General features: G+C 35.3%; 1 protein-coding gene across 3 annotated transcripts in view; it reads right to left on the bottom strand.

The window, feature by feature from the left end:
* RYR2 (ryanodine receptor 2) overlaps positions 1-24,418 on the bottom strand; it is a 694,605-nt gene that overhangs the window by 118,724 nt on the left and 551,463 nt on the right. For 2 of the 3 annotated variants that reach the window (XM_087431906.1, XM_087431905.1), the window contains exons 56-58: positions 6,996-7,056; positions 5,326-5,564; positions 3,465-3,546 (exon numbers count right to left, since the gene is read on the bottom strand). In XM_087431906.1, the coding sequence (XP_087288032.1) occupies positions 3,465-3,546; positions 5,326-5,564; positions 6,996-7,056 (382 nt within the window). Of the gene's footprint in view, positions 1-3,464; positions 3,547-5,325; positions 5,565-6,995; positions 7,057-17,599; positions 17,650-24,179; positions 24,302-24,418 lie in introns of all 3 variants that reach the window. The other variant, XM_087431907.1, reaches the window with a different exon arrangement.

Consider the following 24,418-nt stretch of genomic DNA (forward strand, 5'->3'; position numbering starts at 1 on the left):
ACATTAAATACTATAGAATAATGAGAGTTATTTCAGCAAATTATGAACTCCATAAATGATTTTATATATGTATTTTATTTAAAAGTCAATAAAATGGGTCAAGAAAAGATTATATAATCCTCCTAGGCTATTTTAAATTTCTCACTGGAAAAATATAATCCTTAAAATTAACAATGTCTGATTATCTAATATTTTAATTAAAAATGACTAGATACCTAGTCAACTAGGAGAAAATATCCCTTCATAGAATGACATTGAATAAAATACAATTCAAACATTTAATAACATGCCATTACTAAAAATGATTTAGGACATCAAGAAATTACAAAGAGTACAGGCTTTGATTCAGACAGACTCAAGTCTCAATCTTAGTCCAAACACTTATGTCACTGTAGGAAAATTACTTACCCTTTCCAAATTTTTCTTTCCTTACCTAAAAATAGGAATGCAGAATTGCGAAATTTCTTGCACATAGTATGGGCTCAATAAATGTTTTAAAATAATGAGAAATAATTTATTTAAGACTTTAATAGCCTAAAGTGTTTCAGGTATGACCCCAAAATAGGTAATTTATTTCCTTACACCTGATTGGACTGGTCCTTTTATTTCATTAATAATTCATGTAAATTATCTAATAATTTACTTTAAAATTTAAATTCCATTAATAATGGTCAGACCAACTCTGATCATTCTGTGTCAGTTTTCTGGAAATAGCTATTTTTCTTCTGGATGACTTGTATTAAAATACCTACTTTTTTTAGTACAATATCACTTTTTCTTTTTTTTCCAAATATCTTTTATTCATTTTCAAATTTTTATTTTTATATTCTCCTCAACTCATTTTATAATTGAAAAGTTAATTGCAAAAAAATTAAAAATATGTATCTTTTTTGAGAACCTAACAAAATGATACCAGATTTTATCAAGAAAAACAGCTACATGAGAATAGCAACAATAATAACAGCCACTGTTAAGGTATGAGAGAGTTTGGACTACCAAATATTAAAATATATTACAAAATGCTAACAATTCAGGCTATATGGTACTGATCTAATCATTAAAAAATCAAATAATGGAACAGAAGTTCTAGAAATATAACAGTAAATACATTACTTTAGTACATGATGAACGTTTTATTTTAAATCAGCAAGTGAAAGAGATATTTAATAAATCATTATTTTACAGGTGGTTGATAATTTAAAAAACTGAATTCTACATAACACCAAAGAGAAACACAGAATTCAGATGCATTTCTAGTAAATTCTCTTCTTATCCCAGAGATGATCATTTCAGACATTCTCTACTTTCCTCAAGCTTCTCACACTTCTTTTTTCAACCATCATTTGGCTGAGGACTCAAGACAGATTTCACTGAGAAAACAGAAGCTATTAGACAAACGTATTTACACCTAACTTATCTTCCACCTGTTTTCTGTTGAATGGAGGAAAGTTCTGAGCTTAAAAAACGACGTGCTAGAAGACACATTCCTGACTACTCTGCATCACTCTCTATATTGTGTGCTGATTCACACACAGTAATTGCCACCGTTACATTTACCAGTTTACTTGTTTTGTTTTGTTCCCCCTACTTGATATGAGCTCTATGGGAATAGGGATCTACCTTGTTCATTGCTGTATCCCAGAACCTGGCATTTAATAAATGTTTACTGAATGAGCAAAAGGATTAAATGAATGAGCAAAAGGATTAAAAAACTAAGTCTAAACAACTGAAAGCATGAAATACCTAGGAGGGTAAATATTTAAATTTCTAGCTGTTAATAGTGTAGTATAAACTTTTTAAAATCATGAAACTAGGGAGCAGAAACATATATGAAATAATTGATAGATATGATTATATAAAAATGTAAAATTCCCTTGTCATAAAACACTATCTACATCTAGCGTTTTATATAGAAGCGCTGTAAAGGTATACAAATGATAAAAAATGCTCATAAAAGTGGGATAAATAAGAGGCAAGAAGTTAATAGTTTTAATAAGTAAAACGGTTATTACAAATCAGCAAGACAACATATTAACAGAAAAATGGGCAAAAGATGAGAAAAGGCAATACATAAAATAAAGACATACAAATGGCCAAGCAAACACACAAAAAATAGCTAGTAACTGGTAATTAGGGAAATGCATTTGAAAACAAAAACAGGATCTCATTTTTAACTATTACATTTATAAATAGTAAAAAAGAATAATAATCAGAAGTGAGAAAAATGTGAGGAAATGAGGATTCTCTTGTAAAACTTGAGAGTGCAAATTGAATCAATTTTCTGAAAAGACAGTGAAACATGTATCATAATCCTTTAATATATGCATACTCTTAAACCTAGGTTTCTAAATTCTGAGAATATAGCTAAAGGAAATAAAAACAAATAAAGAGAGAAAACTGTGAACGTAGATTTAGCATTATTTATGTTAGTGAAAAAGAGAAAAAAAACCAGCCTACGTGTCAAAAATAAAGCAACATTTCAATAAACTATAATATTTCCTTAGGATAAAATATTTTACAGCCATTAAAATTATATGAAAATAGTTTAATTAAAAATGCAGGTAAAACTGTAAAAAAATTCAGAATGAACCCAGTTGTCTCTTGATATACTTTCCTATCTCTATGTAATTGTCACCCTATTTTAATTATTGTTGCTTTATAAGTTTTAATATTTGGTAGGACAAATGAGTAGCCTTTCATTACTCTTCTTTTTCCTCTCAAAACATTATTGGCTAATATCATGGGTTTATTCTTTCAAATGAACTTTTGAATTATTATGTCAAGTTCAATAAAAAGAAAATTTCTATTTGAAATTGTATTGTAATTAGCAGATTAATTTGGGAAGAATTTGCATGTATTCAGTATTCTTCCATCAGAGTATTCTTCTATTTATTTATTTCATTTATCAGTCTTCTATCAGAATGTCTTTTTATTTAGTCTAGGCTTTTTAAAAACTGCCCTTTCTTCTCTCTTCTACAGAAATTTTTTACTGAAGTTGCCAGTGATCTCTTATTTTAAGTTCAACAGAGACACCTTATCTTACTTGACCTGTCTACATCATCTGACCTTGCTAATCTCTCCTTCTTAAACTTGAAAACATGAAAAAAAAACTGTTTTAAAAACTGCCAATATTCGTGCTTGTTTTGTATTTCTGATATATAATGAGAAATTGTACTAGCAGATTCCTTCACAAAGACTCATGTACATTCTAAGTTCAAACTTTATATTAAATATGGTCTTTACCATTAAGGCTTTACCTTTATTTTTCATAACTCAACTGTCTTTTATTATATCAATTCAAGTTTAGCTTAAAGATTGTCTAATTATTCCCAAGGAATTCAATATGGCAATCTGGTTGTTTAGTTTACAATGAAGGAAAAAATTATAAAGTGAGGACTCTTGAAATAAATAGTTAGAACACTTGAAAAAGCTATTAATACAAAGTTAAACTTTTAAAATCTTACCTTTCCACATAAATACTCTTGCTGGTTCCCAAAGCATATAAGCTAGTCAGAATTCTATAACATGACACCTGTACATCTTCCACTAAGGAAAAAGAGAATCTCACTTGAAAAAAACACTTGTTATTTATACATCGTCCTGAGAAAGTTTAGGCTAAAAACAAAATTCCACATTAAAGGCACACTAATATTTTAATATTTGAAAAAAGCAATATAAGAACAAACAGATATGTAAAATGAAATATAAAATTTTTTTCTAAAACAAAAGTCTTTTTTTTTTTGTGAGGAAGATCAGCCCTGAGCTAACATCCGTGCTAATCCTCCTCTTTTTGCTGAGGAAGACCAGCTGTGAGCTAACATCTATTGCCAATCCTCCTCCTTTTTTTTTTTCCCCAAAGCCCCAGTAGATAGTTGTATGTCATAGTTGCACATCCTTCTAGTTGCTGTATGTGGGATGCGGCCTCAGCATGGCTGGAGAAGTGGTGCGTCGGTGCGAGCCTGGGATCCGAACCCGGGCCGCCAGTAGCAGAGCACGTGCACTCAACCGCTAAGCCACTGGGCCGGCCCCAAAACAAAAGTCTATAAGGAGCTGAAAATGTTCTAAAGAATCATGCTGTGATTCTTTAGAACATTATCAGGAATAATTTTTTTTTATAATTTTTCTCTAGGTATAAGAATAAAAGATTTCTTCAAGAATAAAATTAAGAACAAGAATATCTGGGAGGACAGGTAGATTTTGACCCCTGTTCCAAAGGTATATAAAGACTGCAGCTTTTATTTAAACTCTCAAATGAACAAGAATGAGCATACTGGAGGATGCAATGTGTTTCTTATTCCTGAAAAGACCCAACATTTAAGGCATAAGTAAGTCACTCTAGTAGTTTTTTGAAGCTAGAAAATCAAACAAAACCTTATAGATGATCTATTATTCAATAAGTCATGTTTAAGAGGAAAGAAAATCTAAGAACCAGGATTTCTAATTCCAACTCTGCTACCATTTCCTGGAGGATACACAAGGACATGAATGGAGAAATCATCCTTGTTCTCCAGACCTGTATGCACGTTCACATTGTGCTGCAAGCAACGCTCCGATTGGTTCAACCAGTGGTTGTATCATCCACTGAGTAACACTGTGGTTTTTACACAGAGCTGCACTTCACCTGGGGAACCTACAGTGTTGACAGTCTGAGTGGGTGGGTCTGCAGTCAAGACCCACTTGACTGCTTGACAAGGACTCATATCTTCTCTCATGGTCATATCAGCAGGAGGGCAGGGAATTAGGATAAGTCGTGCATTCTTTTTTTCCACATAACCTTGGGCATTCTGTGGATATTTTTAATAACTATAGAATTTCAGCCACAAACAACTAATTAAATCCCCCATGAAAACAGACTGAAACTTACAAATGGAAGATACTTGAGCCACCCTAGTAGACCAATTATATAGAGACAGACCTTGTCTCAGTAGTTTTCATATTTCTTGGTAGTAGAGCTTATGGAAACAATCTGCATCGACTCAGAAATACTTTGAAAACATTTAATGTTGCATGTCCTATGGTCAAACTGCATTAGAAAATTTCCATGGAAAGAGACAACCTAGAAAAATGTAAAATTTGGAACTTGTACTTCAACAATGTGGAAGTGACTGTCCATAACCACTACCTTACTGGTCCCTTCTGTGAATCCACATGATTCAGTGATCTATCTCTATAAGAATGGTTTCTGCAACCCAAATGTCAACCTATAATGTTCTGCAAAAAAAGCATTTCAATGTATAAGCAGAGTTTGAGTAACCCAGATGGGGCTTTTACAACTTCTGATTGTACCGTTTAGATAATGAAATTCTAAGTAACAGATTTACATACATATTAGATCTTCTCCGAACTGATGCTGGCCAATATGCTCAAATAATGATGACAGCATTGGTAACAGTGCCACCGTGGTATAATTGATAATCTGAGTAACACCTTTGGGTTGGTTTCGGGTGTGGGTGAACTGGCCCTGCTTAAGATTCTCCATCGTCTTCTCCAGATCCTCTGCAGCATTGTCCAGAAAAGCTCTGAGTGCACTTTTAACACTCTCCAGGCCAGTCTTCATTACAGTTCTAGGAAGTAAATAAGGGAGAACTTATACGTGGTGAGAGGAGCAAGTGAAATAGAAATAAAGTATGCTTCTATTTTATGTTTATTTGTCCATTACAACATTCACTCAGTCCACTAATTTTTTTTTTTTTTTTTTGATGAGGAATATTAGCCCGGAGCTAACATCTGTGCCAATCTTCCTCGATTTTGTATGTGGGATGTTTTCACAGCACAGCTGATGAGTGGAGTAGATGTGCACCAGGGGTCCGAACTCGCAAACCCAGGCCACTGAAGTGGAGTGTGCGGAACTTTAACCACTTGGCAACGGGGCCAGCCTCCACACTAAATTCTTTAAATGCAGTCTCAAAAAATCTTTTTCAATACACCTGAAGTTACAGCAATATTGCTCTGTAAATGCACAACCTTTCCTAAATGGCTTCACAGTCAACTTAATTAGGATCTCAGAGAAAAAGGCAGTGCTAATGCTTCGTGTTTTCCACCAGTGTCCTCAAAATAAAACACAGCTTCTGAGCCAGTTTAGTTAATTCCAAATCCAACACAACTAGAATGTTTCCTGAGGCAATGGTGTAAAAGAAACATTAAATGACGGCTAAACCAAGTCTAATGACACAGATACTTTGTGCTTTAATGGTAGCAATCAAGTCTTTTCTAAATAAGCCTCTGAAGGCTCAACTTTGTAGAGAAGTGACAATCTAATTCCACTAGTTTTAGTAGGAAATGAAGGTGAATAATGGCGTCTTCTTTCTTCATTTACTATACAAACACCTCAAATAAAATTTTAAACACAAAAATGAATAATCGAAGAGTATCATAGAATATTTTCTGTGGGACACATTTAAGAACTTTTATTTAGATTACTCTGGAAAATAAATAAATTAAATAAATGTATGGCTTAAAGGCTGAATCAATCATGCTAAATGAATTGATTTGTATTTAGTCAACATGTTGGAGTGCTGGTCACGTTGCTAGTAGGGCAGAGTAGAAAGCACACAGTCTTGGGAATTGGTCTACTTCCACACTTACTATGCAATCTTAAGCTTCACTTTAGTCATCTGTAAAACGAGAACAAAATCCTCATGCTTCCTATAAAGCTAAACGTTATTTATAAATACAGAGCACAAGCACCATGCCTAGAAGCTAATAAGACCTCTAGAGTTGCAGCTTGCCATTTTTACTTCACATGATACATTCCCAATTCAATCCCCAGTTACAAACCTAGCTGCTACAGAAATTACCTGAAATTTAAATAAGAATCTATATAAGATCATAAAAATAATAAAATGCCATTGTATTAGTAATTTGTAAGAGTTTCTTTTCACTTACACTACAGTCTTTATCACAATTTCAAAGAATAAAATCAAGACACTAGGTCCATCTTAATATTCTTATATATTATTACACTCATTGATTTCAATAAAAATGTATCCATTTACCTTGCATCCAAAGTCTGACCCAAAATATGAAGACAGTTGACAATTGATGTTGCATCATTTCCTAAAGAGGAAACAAAATGCTGTATAAATTGCCCTGAGAATTTCTCAGTGTTCTTCTTTTCTATTAATGTTTGTGTTCCAAAAATTAGTCAATGGCACAACTCTATAATAATAACTCAATTAAAAAGATGTTTTGATAATCAAGTTTAAAATCATGCAGTTTTTCTGCTGAAAAGTGGTTATGCGAATGTAAGTAGAAAAGCAATAAAGCATTTCTCATCAAATAGCTGACATACTCAAGAAGCATTCAAAGCACTGCACCAGGCTCAAGAGTTTTAACCGGATTCTTCAAATAGAGTCCTCTTCCCATAGTAGTTCATCTTATTTTTAAATTATATCGTATGCCAACTTTTTAAGTCAGCTCATATCTTTTATGAAATGAGGTGGGCTAAAAGTCTAATAAATTTAATTCCACCTTAATTACCCTGAGTGTCTCTGCTTTCTGATTGCATTCAACTGCATTAAGATGAATTAATTTTCCTGATTTCAATTGCATTAAGATGAATTACTTTGCCTGAATGTTGCTGGTCTTTGGTGAAAAAGAAGCACCAAACTATCATATAAAAAAAATCAGAGGCTGAAGAAGTTAAATCTTAGACTCTTATGAGATATTTGAAATGGGGGTAACTCTTTTTGAAAGTAAGATGAAATTCACTTATTTTGATTGGCATATTTTATCAGAAAGTACAGAAATATGAATTACACAACTACTACATATATTCTACTTTGTTATAAGCATACAGAAAAGCAAATAAATAAAATGGTGAATCCAAAGTAGCAAAGAAATTTACCACTCACAACATAGTTTGACATTATCACATTCTCATTTCATACTTTCTAATATATAATATATACAGTCATTTCCTGGGTCCTGAGGTTAGCAACTCTTATTTGAATGTAAGTTTTATAACATTTGAGTATATTTTTTATACAAAAAGGTATCCTAAAATTAATTAATTAAATATACATGGAAATTAATAATTGCCTTAGAATGTAGGCAAGCCAATTTAGTGCTTTGATACAAATAAGAAATAAAAATAAGGTATCCATTGCTGAGACTCTGAGTTCTTTAAGAAAATGTTCCATTTATCTTGTGCTTCAAATCTCAGAATTTCTGGTGATAATGAAGACAGAATCAGCATAAAGGCAAAACTGATGTCCCCGTCTATTGATTGTAGCAGTCCTAGGGCTTCTACTGTAGCCCCTAGAAGTGTTATTCATTTAAGTGTTCATTCACTAATAAATGAATGTTAAATACCAGGCACTCGCAAACTTCCAGTAATAAGTAATACAGAAAGCTCATGGTACTAGCATTTTAATAGGTAATACAGATAGTTAACTATTAAGCAAAAAAAAAAAAAAAAATCAATATATAACATAATATCAGGCCACAGTAAAAAAATATACAGTGGGGAATAGAAATTAGAGCAAATGGATATGGTAATAGGGTGAGTGGTCATGAGGCCCTCCCCAAGAAGGCGACATTTGAGCAGAGATTTAAATGAAGTAAAGGAACAAACCATGCATTTACCTGGGGGAAAGGCCCAGGCACAGGGAACAGCATGTGCAAAGGCTCTGAGGCAGAAAAGGAACTTGGTGTTCCAGGTAAGGAAGTGAGGGTGGTTGATGTGTGCAGATTCAGGGGAAAGGAGGAGGATATGAGGTGGAGAGGAGGGGAGCCAGGTTCTAGAGCCTTGCAACCAGAGCAAACACTTGGGAGTTTTTTAAGTGCAATAGGAAGACCTTCTCAGGTTTTGAACAGAATGAAATCTGATTCATATTTTAAAAGGATTAATTCACAATGTGCAAAACTCTGGAAGGGCAAGAGTGGAAGCTAGTTAGGAAGCTACTGCAGTAGTCTAGAAACAGAGGATTGATGATGGTGAATTTGGATTAGGATATTAGCAGTGGAGAAATTAAGAATCTATTTTAAGGATTTGCTTATGGATTGAATGTGAGGTGAGAGGAAAAGGAGTCAGGGATAACTCCAAGACTGTTTGGGTAAGCAATCTTACCAGCAGTTGGGTGAAGGGTGGGATGAATGAATGATGTGGAGAGTGTACAAGGGAGGAGCAGAAAGTGGGAGGAGGGGAAGGATGGGGGTTGTGTCCTCTGCTTTCCACAGGTTGTGTGATGGGCCTATTCATCTCAGGTGGAGATGCGGAATAGGCAATTGATACAAAAATCTGGAGGGCAGAGAAGAGATCTGAGCTGGAGCCATAAATTTGGGCATCGTAAGCATATAGATAATTTTTAAAATCATGGACCTGAATGAAATTAGCCAGCATGAGCATAAATATAGAAGTAAAAAGGTCCCAGGGCCTCCAGAGTTTGGATTTTATGCTTGGAGGTACAAAGATAAGGAGGATGCAGCACAGAAAATGAGAAAGAGAAGGCCCAGGAGGAAGAAGGGACACAGGCAATGCTCATGAGTCTCAAGCAACTATTATTTAGCACCAAATCAGACAGGCTGGTCCCTCACTCTCTTCCTGACACTCACAGTTCTTTTTCCCTTTCCTTTCTTATCTACTGTCTCTTCCTATAGATTATCAGTGTTTGTCCTTTGTACTGAGTTCACCCATGCCCTTTTCCAAAAGGATGGCCAGGGGTATTTTCAACCTCTATTCATATAAGCTTGTCAGGTGGGGTTTTTGTTTGCTCTCTCCCCTGCTGTAGCCCAGCACCTAGAATAGCTTTTGACATACAGCAAGCACTCAATTACAGCTTTGTGGAATGACTGTGGGATGTGAAGAGTAGGAAACAGCACCAGTGGCCAGACACGTTCTGTGGATCAAATGAAAATGTGGATGGTGAATATGAGATTTCTGTGATTGTTAAAATAACTGTAAGCTCCATCAATCTACACATTTCAGTACACTCCAGATCACATGCAGTACAACGTGAAATGGAAACACCTCTATGTAGAGAGTGGTGGGAAAAGGACCCTAAGGAATGCAGACAAAGTATTAGTTGAATCTTTGACATTTTAGTGTATAGACCAAGCAAAAGCATCAATTCTATTAGCACGTGTAAAAGCCTAAACTAATGGTTAGTCTTGAAGAGAGAAAGCACGTAGTGAGTAAGCCTTTTAGATAAAATAAGAACCTGGATGTTGCCCTTCTTAAGGCTATCCAGATGACCGTAATCAGAAATGTCAATCATGCTATGAGTAAGAACAGGAAGGGCTAGTGAAAATGCAGTAAGATGGTAACATTTTAAGGTGATGATTGTATTTTCATGTACTTAACTGTATATAATTGCTTTATTGCTTTGAGTAGTATGAAAACCAAAAGTTTGATACTTTTCAACTCATGCTTTTTCAATGTCTAAGCCAATTTCCTTGTCTTCAAACATACCTCTTATCACCTTTAAACAGTTAGGGCAACACTTACGGATTGCCTATTTGTCTTCAAGATTGTGTGTTTGCATGAGCGTGTGTGTGTGTGTAAACATAAAACGTACATAATTAAAATCAAAGCTCATAACTGAAACTAATAACCACAGACGGCCAGCATTGGTTTTTAAAAAACTGTCACTACTCATAAAATAATACAACTCTCTAAATAATGAAAATAACCAAGTTAAAGCTGACAGAGTTAAAATATTCTTTTGCATTTTAATCTCAACTTGGTTCGTGGTTTTTAATATAAGGTTTCTATAACTCAGGAGTTTTCAATGTTACATAAAATTTGACATATGTACCACTTTTGTCTTGTAATGTGGTTATTGAGGATTCTCAGAATGACTTTCTCTCCTCTGGGAAAAGCAGTAACATTCTCATTTTTTGTTTCTTCTCCACTTTTCTAACATGGCTCTTGATACAATATCTCATTATATTCTCTTCTTTGAAAAAATGATTAATCTTGGCAGAATCCTTATTAATAATGTGAAATAAAATTATGGTACAAGATAAAAATTTCGCTCAAAATTATGAGGAGTTAGAAAGAAACTGAAGAGAACCAATGAGTTTATTACTTCTGAAGTCCATGATATCAAAAGAATAAAATTACCAATTCTCTAACATGGTGAGAAGTTTCAGTCAAACTAAGAACATATTTGATTTTATTTGTTTATTTTTTTATGAGGAAGATCAGCCCTGAGCTGATATCTGACGCTGATGCTCTTTTTGTGGAGGAAGACTGGCCCTGAGCTAACATCCATGCCCATCTTCCTCCACTTTATATGGGACGCCGCCACAGCATGGCCTGACAAGCGGTGCATCATTGTGCGCCAGGGATCCTAACCCAGGCCGCCACAGCGGACCGCGTGCGCTTAACCGCTACGCTACCGGGCCGGCCCCCTGAGAACATATTTTAGATAATTACACAATCTACTCATTTGTCCCAAAGTCAAGAAATTCTCTCATAGTGATATGTTCAAATGAAAGAAATATCTATAGCACTCTAATACTATCTTCTGATATTATTTTCATTATAGGTGTCTGATTCTGATATTTCTGACCTAACCAATCTCTCTATAAGCAGTAAGTTATTTCTAATATAGCATATATAACAAGTTAAATCCGGGAAATTCTTGTCTTTGCCATGTACAGTGTCACAAAACTAAAGAATTTTTAAGTTAGAGAAAGACCTAACGATCCCCTAGTGATCAATAACAATGATCAGCAGAAGTAGCAGATTGTGCATGACTGAACCATTAAACTCTCAGCACAACGATACACCCAATTCTCATATATGCACTATCCTTGGAGATTCTTAGTACTTTAAAAGATTTTCCTTACGTTATATGTATCCTGTTAAACAAACACAAGCACAACCCAGACCTTTTTAGAGATAAATACAAACATATACTAATTTTCTAATATCTCCTGATACAAGATAGCAGTCCTCATTTAAATACATGAATGGGTTTGTTGGGGGAGGGGATAACAAAAATATCAACATCAACTTAAATAATTTTTTAATCAGGGAGAAATACCAATTGATAGAATTCACTGTACTACTTTATTTACCATTAAAACTCTTCCAAACACAACATTAAGATTTATACACTGGTTTAAATCAGCCATACTCACCTGGGGAAAAAAATCGAATATTTTAACAAGAACTACTGCTTCTTTAAACACATGATAATACTTATCTTGTTCAATATTCCTGCAGCTAATATTGGAGTTGTATTAATGATGTTACCTGTTGAGTTCTAGGGTCATCTAAGGTCAAACCAGAAGATATATGGGAGTACTATGTTCATTATGCAACAGAATGTTCGCTTTATTTTAGGCCTTCCTAGAAGTGTTTCTGTCATAAAATTTGGAAATTCTCCAGTAACTCTGGGCAGTCTCTGGACAATTTACTATCTCACTAACATATTAAAAATTCACCAGAAAACAAGAAAGTAGAAAAGGTCTACAAATGATAACTTTTTTTTTTTTTGGTGAGAAAGAATAGCCCTGAGCTAACAGCCATGGCAAATCCTCCTCTTTTTGCTGAGGAAGATTGGCCCTGAGCTAACATCTGTGCCCATCCTCCTCTATTTTGTATATGGGACACCGTCACAGCATGGCTTGATGAGCGGTGCATAGGTCCAAACCCAGGATCTGCACCTGTGAACCTCAGGCCGCTGAAGCAGGGCATGCAACCTTAACCACTACGCCACCAGGCCAGCTCGAAATGATAAGTATTTTTGCCAGCCTTCTCAAACAGTTCCTCAAACTGAAAGGATCACTGTTGGTAGAGTTTAATGATCATGTTGTTTGAAGAGTTATTAATTATGCGCTACTTCCTCTTCAGTGTAAGTGCCCTAAGTGTTTTCGTGGACCACTTAAGGAATAAAAAAAAGTGATTCTCATAAATTGTAGGATAATTGCATACTACATTTTTCTCAATAACCTCTTAGCAAAAAAACTAAAGTTTGGGTTATTTGCAAATGTAAGAAAATTTCAAATTGATAGCACTTATCTCATTGTTTTAAGGGTCTGCTTACCTATCTATCTTCTCCATTAGACTACAGACTTCTTGAAGGCAGAACCTAGTTGATTCATTCAGACAGTCATCAGATATTTATAAAATACCTACTATGTGCCAGACTCCCTGCTGGGCACTGAGGATACAATAATAAGCCCTCAGCGAGCTGAGAGTTTTATCAGAGAGAGACGGTAATCTAGTAACATCACCAGGGAGATGAAGGAACGGTACACGGAGCTGTGAGAAGGTTATAACAGCAGGAGGAGGAAGCAAAATCAAAGATGTCAGGGAAGGTTCTCCTGAGAGAGTAATATTTGGGTTGAAATCTGAAGGATGAGCAGTTTACTCCATTATGGGGGTGAGGGATTGGAGAGGTGAATTTTAAGTATGGGGATCTCATTCCAGTCAGCAATTATACCATGTGCAAAGACCCTGGGCAGAAAGGCATACAATACTTTCAAGAAGCAGAGGGAAGGCTACTTAAGCTGAAGTATAGTGACCAAGCAAGAACTTGCTGGGAAATGAGGAGGGAGTGGTACGTGGAGGCTAAACTATGAAACAAAAATGTGGCCAGATTAAGAATTTGATCTTTATTCTAAAGAAATAGGAAGCCACTGAATATATAGGAGAATATGAATATGCAGGAATATGCAGAAATATGAGAGACTAGTTTTCTGGGAAGATATGACGGTTATGGAGTACAATTTAGAAGGGCAAAAGAGGATTCAGAGAGAATGGTTAGTATGCTCTTGGAGAAGTACAGGTGAAAGACACCTGTACATTGGCCTCGGGTGGTAGTAGTGGAGAGGTAAAGAAATTTTCGTCTTTCTACCCTCACAGCCTGAGAGAATGCCTCCCACATAGCAGGACACAATAAATGCTTTTTGACTGAATGCATAAAATGAATGTCATTAAGGCATTAGATTTATTTTCACGTGTAAAAATAAAGCCCTTAAGAAGTCCTGCTGTGCATACACCTGTGGCACTATCACTATTCCTGTTGGAGTCTTAGTTACCAGATTCTGCTTCCTCTAAAAATCACTGAAAGGCTTAAATAGGCTATAATTGGAGGGCTTATGTATTCTCCAATTGCCTCGAGATTAGTAATCAGAATTTTCACTTAGCAAAAGTGGGGGGGAAATGGTGGGATTAAAAGCAATATTTCATTAGTCGACAACAGGTCCTTAAAAATGGCAAATGGAATCCTATCACTTGTCAACCTGCCCGGGTCCTAACCATGTCCTATTTGATTTTCCAAAATACAAGAGTGCATCAACTTACAATCACTAGCAAGCATTTCAGAATTCAAACAGGAAGCCTAAATACAAACAAGATGTTATTTTCCTTATTATTTTTTTCATAAAGTATTTTAATGGATACAGCAGAACTACTGTTTTGTGGGGAATATGGCTTGTCCCTCTTTTTAAAAACCTTACCTTTTTCTAATATAAAATGAAATAGTTTAAATGCCTCAAAAAGAATATATGAGGCATAAAAACACCATTAATCTCTTTCATTCTTAGATAGTGTGCTTCAACGTATAGGAAATATTTTAAAGTAGATAAAAGATATACACAAATATAGAAATTCAAGTTGTGGGAATCTTCACTCTATATATCAGAAAAATCTTTCAACTATAAATGAAGTTTGAAGACATAACTATAATTTGGCAGCCAACTTGGAATAAACCGTCCATTACTCATTCAACCCAACTCACCACAATTACCACCACCAGGACAAATATTTCATCTCTTGACTTATTTTAATGCTCCCCTCTTGTCTCCAGACCCACCTTCCTGACATGGTTAAGGTTAATGTGTATCTTTCCACATCTTTACCTCTGCTCATCAACACAAAGCCCAAGTATTTCTTTGTTAACCCCTCAACTTTCAATTCTACCTTAATTTATTCTTAGTTTAGGTCATGAACAATTTTTGGAACTAAATCAGAACAGGAAAAACATTTTGATCATCAATTTCTTATCTGCCAGAATACAGAAAAATGATATCATGTAAAGGGTGAAAGGAAAAAATAAGAGATTAATATGATTATATACAAAGGACCGCTGAGTATATGCTATTAGGTCTCTCTCTTTAGGAAAATCCATAATGCCATACATGATACATCAAAAGTAAATCTTTGGATTATACCATTTCTGCTTTGTTCTGGAAATGGGTAGATTATAAAGGCTTCATTGTGCATGTACTTTAAATAGCCAAGTCCTCTAGTTTAGTTTTTAGATAATTTGATTTATCTAAATAAAAGCTGTACAAATAAGACTAGGAATACCTTAGATTCAAAAGCTAGGAGGTTACAGTTTACATAGTACTTGAACATTCATTATCTCACATTAGATTTCATACATGCAATAGATCTCTAAGATTAGTAGTTATTTTAGCCTAGTTTACAAATGAAAAAACAAAAGTCCAAATCACTAAGCCAGTTTAGTTATAAATATAGGACTTACATCCAGGTTTTCCAATTCAAAGCCTACTATTCTCTCCAGGACATCATATTAGTGTCTAAAGCCACGTTATAACTGTAATGTGTAAGGTTGACACGTCTAAGGCTTAAAGATTCTAATAACTTGACAAGTCTGTATTAGAGTATGTTTGATTAATAAAGGCCTCTTGAAGTTTGTATTATTTACAGGCAAATGCCAAAGCAAACTTGAAAGAATAATAACAACAGACACTAGAATAATATAAAGAAGGCAACAAATAAACTTTTGAGGTAAAGACACATAGTAGCTCTCCAATAAATTCCTGTTAAAAAAAATAATAGTATTTAAAGGCGAAGAGATTTAAAATATAATGCCTAAATGGAATATTAGAATCACGTAGGGATGGAATGAATATTAAGTCCAGTTCTTCTCCCTTGATAGATGTGATGAGTTATATTATGCATTCATCTTCAATTACTGAACCCTTAATATAGTCAAAAGGAAAAAAGGAGGTTAAAGAAGAGGCACAATTAATCCATGGTCATGGAAGCCTACATATAGCTGCTTTACAGAGGATTATAAAATGGGAAATGGCACCAGGTAGGCTTCTGGGACCCTGGAAACGTTCTCTACCTTGACCTGAGCAAATGGGTGTATATATATGTAAAATTTCATCAAGCTATATCGTCAAGCTCTCCTTAAGATTTGTGTGCTTTGCTCTATATATGGAATACCCCCAGATTTTTTTAAAAAGGGAATTAAAATTATAGTTAGATATAACATAGGAAACCAAGAATTTACAATATGTAATAAGTTAGAAACAGCACAACAGAAAGTATTATTATGCTCATTATTAAAAATGCAAAAACTGCAACTGAGAAATGGCATCCCCATCAGAGCTCTATATAATTAGATAATACTCTCTGAAGACAAAGGGAGAATATTTGAATCTACTGTTATGAGAAGGTTAAGGAGTCCATGAAAATTCTGTCTGAACAACTTTCACAGAAATTTTTCTGTGTTAAAGAGAAGTCAAACAAAAATCAGTCAACTGGAAATTATTCTTAAGATAATTTCCCCATTAAATTTTGGATAACTGAAGCATTAATGCAAAAACTTAGGCAATTTATATGAAACACAACTTGTATTAACTACATTTAAGAGCACCAAATATTGAATATAACAATATTGGAAGCCGAATATAGCATTAAGTAATTATATCCAGAAACTATCATTTCTCATAAAAATTTAGTGTTTTAAAGAACTTAAAAGTTGTTTGTGTATGTGTGTATACACGCACACACACACGCATCTATTCCTCAGTTTATTCACTACGGCTTTTATAGAAATGACTTAATCCTTAGTTTTTCATGTAAATTGAATTTAACTTATCTCTATCAATACACTAAATGTTTTATTACTGAACTTACCCCAATAGTATCTCAAAACCTATAGAGCATGGGGCTAAAATTTGTTTCAGCAGTTTATAAAAGCAGATATAGGAAATGTACAACACAAATTCTGCCAGCTCCTATAGAATCCTAACACCCCACAGCAAGGATAATCTGTGGAAAGTGAGTGACTGCCCTGCATGGCTGTCGAAAAGCAGGTGCATTCAGCTACGTGAATTCTCAGAAACCAACAAAAACTGACTATGGGCTGAGAGGTGCTAGAAAAGTCACTTTTGCCAAGCAAAGTCCTTAGCCTCACTGTCTCTACTATGAAGCCCCAATGTCTGGAATGCAGTTGACATGCAAATCTGTAGTCAAGAGCACTAAAAAAAAATAAATGCAGTTAAAATTTTTTAATTTATAACAGCTCATTATTTAATCTATCAGAGATAACCAAACACAAATTTAAGGGCCCAGTTTTGCTTTACCTCTCTGAAATAAAATATGGCAGAAGCTGCCATTTCCATTCAATTGCTCTTTAATAATTATAACCTTTTGATTTTTCAAATGTGCTTTGGGCGAGTATAAAAAAGTTACAGCCTTCAATTTCAGCATAGATAATACTACTTAAAAATAACCTTGAAGACCTTACCTTGGCCTATGACGACCATGCATGCAGCCATGCAAACATGCATTCATGCAACATAGCAGCACACAACACGGTGCAAAAATGGCAAAGAAAACCAAGTGATGGCCATGCTAGTATTTTTTCAACGGTCTCCTTACCAAATAGTGAAATCCTATGCCTGACAAGAACTCCAAGTTTGCAGAATAGGCTGAAGACAAAAGAAAAACAAAAGAGAAAAGGGAAAGGGGAAGGGAAGGTAGAAAAGACAGGGAGAAAATAAAACAAAACAAAAAAAGAAGAAGAAAAAAGAAAAATAAACAGCTGATACATGAGCCGGAAAAAGCAACATGATGTCACGCAGAAAGAATCAATTCTCTGAGCAGAATGTGGAGTAAAGGTATTAAAGAAAGAGTCTTTGAGTGCATATCTTTAACAAACATGGTTAAAAAAGCACATATTATAAGTAAAGAAACTAAAAAAAAAAAATTTGAAAGCAAAGCTAATTAATATAAAAGCAATCTATATGAACCCCACAAGATCATAACTATTGAAAAACCACAAGGAAAAAAATTAATTTTATCTGCCCAAAAGTACCACAGAAATTCTAGAATTTTTTTTTGTTACAGACATTATTTAACAACAGACGTATGGTGTTTTGGGCATAAAATGTTACTTTATGTTTCAGTATGTTTTATCATTTGAACTGTCCTGCTTCCCAACCTTGACCACACCCCTTACACACATACCAAAGCATCCAGTGAATTTGAGAACAGTGACGTAGAGATAGAATTTGAACAACTGATAATCACTCAGCGAGAAACGTTACAGATGTGATACTTAAAGGGCTCTTAATGCTAATGCATGAACCGAGCATATTTCTTAACTCCTCTAGAGCAAGTCCTGGGGTCTTTGTATCCTTCCTGGAGCCCAGCAAGGGGAGATTCCGAATAAGTGGCCTTCATTCAGCATTCAGCATGACAGCATTGGTATGCACTAACTCTTGATCAGACTCCAGAACCTGGGCAATACCTGCTATTGTCCTGTCTTGTTACCAGGCCTCAGTCTGGTGGGTTCCTTGTAGGTCCCTCTTTTCAGCAGTACCCTCTACTCACTTCCATGCTATACTCCCTTCTACCCATCCCTCAGGATTCAGCTCAGGACATGAAGCCATTTCATGGCTAACACCCACCCTTCACCACTCCCAACCCAAGCTGTAAGAGGTCTCCTCCCAGGGGCCATTTGCAAATCTCTACCATGACACTTAACCTCTCATATTACAATGGACATTATTTTCACATCTACTGACACACTTCTGAGCTCTCAAAGAGCATAGCATAGGCTCTGCACAGCTAGAACATACCAAAGCTCCAAACTTGAAGATCCATTTGTATAACACCATCCACACTCAGCTTGATTTTCCCATTACAGTCATGTGCTGCATAACAATGTTTTGGTCAATGACAGTCCACATATACGACAGTGGTCCCATAAGATTAGTACCATATAGCCTACGTGTTTAGTGCGATGTTCGCACAATGATAAAATTGCCTAAAAACGCATTTCTCAGAACAAATCCTGGCCGTTAAGCGACGCATGACTGTAACGATAACAGCTATATCTAGATTGTCCCATCCTCTCTTACAAAGCTCTCCCATTTCCAGCAGTGTGCAGACGTACACTTGCCAGAACTGGGGATACAGACTATGCCATGGAATAAAATGAAGCCAACAGCCATGGCAGGACAGGAGAAAGACAGAGAGAATCAAATTTGTGATGTTGACCTCTTTTACAGTAAGTTTTAGCCATCATATCTCACTTCAGTAATAATATGGAATAATTTATTGAGGAAAATTAATTACATAGGGCATTGTGTAGCTTTTCCAAGAAAACATTCATCCACAAATTTCTAAGCGAATTTGAGGTCTTGGGAAATCTCTTAGTGCTAAAAGTTTTTAAAACAATGATGTATTCAAGTAAGTATTAGACATAAGATTAGACATTAGCCCCCTGAGCTGCATTATTTATCTTTGTGCTATACTTTAAACAAAAAAAGACAATAAAACAAGAGCAACTTTCTCCAGGTACTCTCATCCACCGAGTGTTATGCATGTCAACTCAACAAGGATCTGTTTCCATCTAAAGAGAGTAGTTACATTGTACACGTTTTGGATCCCTGTATTCCAGTCGATTTTAAGTGATATCTTTTAGCTCTTACTGATACTCTCTAGTATCCAGGGTGAAACATTCTGAGATGTTCTTGAATTTATAATGCTAGGATTATGTTTTAACCCAATTAATCCAGACAGGGAATGTTTTGCTCTGATGGAAAACAATTACTCTGTAACCCATTCTGTTGGATTACACTTAATGTCTAAGACTCTGTCAGAGAAAAATGACTTCTTACAATAGCAGCTCTTCCTAATCTTAGCTATTTCTAGTTAGTAACAGATGTGTCACCAAAGAGAAATACAGAGATATACAAAGGTAGGCCCTCAAAAAACACAAATTATATCTCTTTCTCCTCCTGTGCCATTCACTTTCAGGCTATAGTTTCTGTAAAGCCTATAAGGTTTGATTATTATAGGCTTTGTAGTTTCTCTAAAAGTATTTTCCATAATAATGTTATCCCCTTTCTCTATATCCCTTCATTACTAACACTCTTAAGAATGCATAATGCAGCTACACTGCCTTGGCATTGACTCATTGCCTTGCAATTTTGCTTTCCATCTACTGTTCTACTGAAACTAAATAGCAAATCTAATAACCTCTTTTTCAGTCTCTGTCCTGGAGAGCTCTCTATGGTACCTGGCATCACTGACTACTTAAATCTGTGAAACTCTGGATTCCATTTTATACCAATATTTTTCCCTTCCTCTCTAATTAACCATTCTCTATGTTATTCAAAGACCCACTTGTGAAAACCTCTCAAGTTTTGGTATTCAGACCTTTTTGCTTCTCTCTCCACTCTCCTTTAGCTTCATCTACTTTCAGAGCTTCAAACATTACATGGGTAGAGATAATCTCCAAATATCTCATTTCTTGCCCTGATCTCTCCACCAACACCCAATACGTATTTCCAACTTTCTGCTGGCTATCTCCAGCTGAATGACCTGCCGGCACTTATACTTCAATAAATACCTAAGCAAATTTAACCTCCTCTTCTTAAAACTAGTTCTTCTGAAATTTCTTGGTTTTGCTAGTGACACAATATTGTTCCAACCACTCAGCACTGAAACTTCAGCACCATGTTGGCTTCCTTCTTTCTACTTGCCATATGACTCACTAGCAAGTCATGTTGATTTTCTCTCTTCCATGTTCCCGGCTTCCAGCCCCTCCCTACATTTACACCTCCTCAATATTCCCAGCACTTTACATATGTCTCCCTTTACACTCAACACAACTTATTACATGGTTAGCTCTATATGCATGTGTCTACTCAGCTGTACTTCTAAGTTCATTAAGTTAGGAACTGTGTTGTTGAATGCGTGTATTTATCCTCAGACCTAGGACAGCATCTTGTACACGGCAGGCATTCAGAAATATTTGCAGAACGAACCCATGGGTAGCACCGCCTGTTTGAGGTAGCACTTCTGTTAGAACAGCCTGCATTGCTGCCATAGCCTCCCAGCCATCTTACTCTTATCAATCCCATTTTTGCTGCCAGACTGCAAAGGACGGTCTGATCATTCTCCTATGTAAAAAGTTTCAATGGCTTCTTAGTGCTAATTAATTAAGTAAAAATCTTAACTAAAAAATTACAAAGAAGAAAGAAAGAAGATACCTTATTTTGGCAGTTAATATCAATTACAATATTCCATAACAAATCTACATAACCTACATTTCCCCTAAATTACCAGCATCTACACTTTTTGTTATCTACATCTAGAAAATATTTCCCTTTCTTAATCTCTGACCTACATATTCTTTAAGATCAACTTTGAATGTCATGACTTCCATAAATCTCTAGCTTGTCCATACCCATCCAATGTGGTCTATTTTGCTTTGAATCCCACAGCATTCCTTGGCTTTCTTCTGTCAGAACTATGTTTATACTCACTAGCTACTGCCAGGTACACCCCTGGAGTGCAGAGACCACATCATACTCTTCTTTTTAGACATGATAGTACTGACTTTAGACACAGAAAATGCTCAATACATAATTTCCAGTGCCAGGAAGTATCCAAACAGCTAATGGAAACAACCTGTTTTTAATTGTGGAGAAGTTAACTTAGACCCACACAACTACTTCTACACACAACTATTAAATACAAATTAAAACTACCATTGCAGTGTTCATCATCTGTATGGAGGGATGCTTGTTTATTCATAGTAGTGGGGCCAGTTTTTTACCTATTTTATTCACTGAAGTTAACATTTAACTGAAGTAGTGAGAAATCAGATATTTATAAATTTCAGTGATTCCATTTCAACATGTCAAACAAATTATTTAGTTGGTTTTTGTTAGTGTAATGATTATGTTGGTTGTTTTAAAACACATTTTTATGATTATAAAAGATTTTATTTTAAAAACTTGGAAAATACATTAAAATTGTAAGAAAAAATCTACAATTCACTACCCAAAGGAAACAACTATTAAAATCAAGTTTATTCCCTACCAGTATTTTTCTATACAAACAAGTATAGGTTTTTCTGAAAATCTAGATCCATACTATTTGAACATATATTTTATTTTTTTAAATGATCATTTTCCTAAGTTATATATTTGTATCCATCATAATTTTAATGACTGGACAGCATTTTGTATGTACATAATTTATTTATCATTACCTTATTCATTTTTTCATCCCTGAATTTTCCTCTCTGAGACTACATTCTACCTATGTTTGGCACTAAAGTACCGTGATGAAATAAATTACTTCTACTATTATGCGTCTCAGTCCTACGTGTTGGAATTTTAAATGATGTATGCTCTTTTTTTAGAAGTGCTAATGGGAGAAGTAAAATTTACCACTCCTCTTTTCAGATGAAGAAAAATTGAAGATGAAATCATTAAAAACATTCTGGTGCAATGTTTGTAGAGAAGGGTCGGTCTAAGGCCCCAAAACTACATCGACTGAGGCTAGCACAGTTTAGTGACGTTCTCCTCATTTAGTCTATGAGGGCTACACTCAGTAAAGGAAAATGAGTTACTTTTGTGGTCAGTGAATAGTTCTTAGAGTAAGACTGAAAATTGAATGGAGATAACAAAACACAATACTGGAGAGGAGAAAAAGTAGAATTTGCATAAATTTCTTTATATTTTTTCCTATATTCTCCCATTGTATTTTCTCCTGATTTATGTAATTAGTGACATCAAAATTAACAACACCCTCTGGGAACAAGGTTTCTGTTATAAAAGGCTCATTGGACCCCGGGAGCACTAGGAGACTTTGCAGCACTTTGGTTCCACGATGTTTAATGATAACTTGGTGTCTTGGCATTTTCTAACTGTGTACACTCAGTTCACAGGGGGATACTGGGCCAATGAAGTGGAGGATTGCACTTGTGAAATGAGCAGGGATGGGCCACTCTCTCTCCCAGGGAAGGCGGAAGGACGGCCATGCCAAAGTGGGGAAAGGGAGGAGATTCCTCTCTTGGAAGGTAACCCTTCATTACCTTCTTTAGGTAACACAGTTTGTGGAAACAAAGCGTGTCATTGGGATGGAATCTCTTGTTATTTTAACTACAATCAGTTTTATCAATTTCACAGGAAGATTATTATTTGATGAAGTTTGGGGACATTTTAATGCTGTTGCAATCCAACATCGCATGACTGGCTACTTACTAGTTGGTAAAATAGACAATAAATTTGAGTAAAGGGATAAGCTTAAAATTCCATGCAAGTCCCCATTCTCAATGTTACACAATGCAGGAATCTTATCTCTTCTTTACCCTCTGGAAACAGTCTGTATTCAATCTCATCTCATTCTATCCAATAGGTTGATACCGCACTGCCATTCAGCATATCATTAAAGTCAAGTCCAAGGAAAGCCTGTATTCTGCTGTATATAGTTTACTCAATTCTATAGAAATATTTTGCAGATATAATCTAAAATAGTGTGGACTCCTGCACAATGTAATAATAGAGAAGTAAAATTGCTCAGGAATTGATTCTCACACATACTAAGTTCTGGCAGAATTTTGGGGAATCAGACTTAAAATCCCCAGCGGAATCAGATAAATCTATGAGAATGCTTAGGTTCAAACATAAATGAGAAAGCATTGCTAAGATGCCGGCGGGAGGGGTGTAAGGGGAAATCTTCACAAAGTATATATTTTTACTTCATTTTCTTCCAAGATTGGTCATTATTTTTTTAAAAAAAACAAACGTTTAAAGTTATAATTTCTGTAAGTGGGATTTTGTCCTTCTGAAAATAAAGGCTGGCAAAAACATTAGACTTGAAGAAATTTTAAAGAAACTAACGTTAAAAGCACCACATATCAAAAATATTAATACAATGATGCATCTCCAGCCTCTACTTGTGGATTCTTCATTGGATATTTTATTCCTTCTATTCAGCATTATATTTAGCGGCTAAATATAAGAAAACTCAACATTTAGAACATGCGTATTAATTTGCAGAAACCATTGTCCTCACAGGGTTTGATTCCAAGAGGACAGGGCCAGGGAAGATGGGTGGGCATGCTTTGCGTGCTCCCCCTTCAAGGTCGTGAGATGCTCTTTCTCAAATGCAAATACACTTAAACAACAGTCTTTATTTTTTTATAGCTGTTTACCTAGTCACCATTTCTTTCTCTTTGTTTGATGCATGTCCTCCAGAACAGAGAGGTCTGCTTGCTGCAGATAAGAAGTATAAACGATGGTTTTTGAAATATTGATCAATTAAAGGAAGAACGACCTGAAAGAAAGGAAAAGAAAACAGATCTACACAGTGGAATCTTTCAGGGGAGAACGAGTGCTGAGGGTCTGGAGCAGCCCGAGTTCTGTCCACATGCAACAGGTCCCCCGACATCCA

The sequence above is a fragment of the Ceratotherium simum genome, chromosome 6, assembly GCF_057802395.1.
Source record: "Ceratotherium simum simum isolate JZ-2026a chromosome 6, ASM5780239v1, whole genome shotgun sequence".
Lineage (NCBI taxonomy): Eukaryota > Metazoa > Chordata > Mammalia > Perissodactyla > Rhinocerotidae > Ceratotherium > Ceratotherium simum.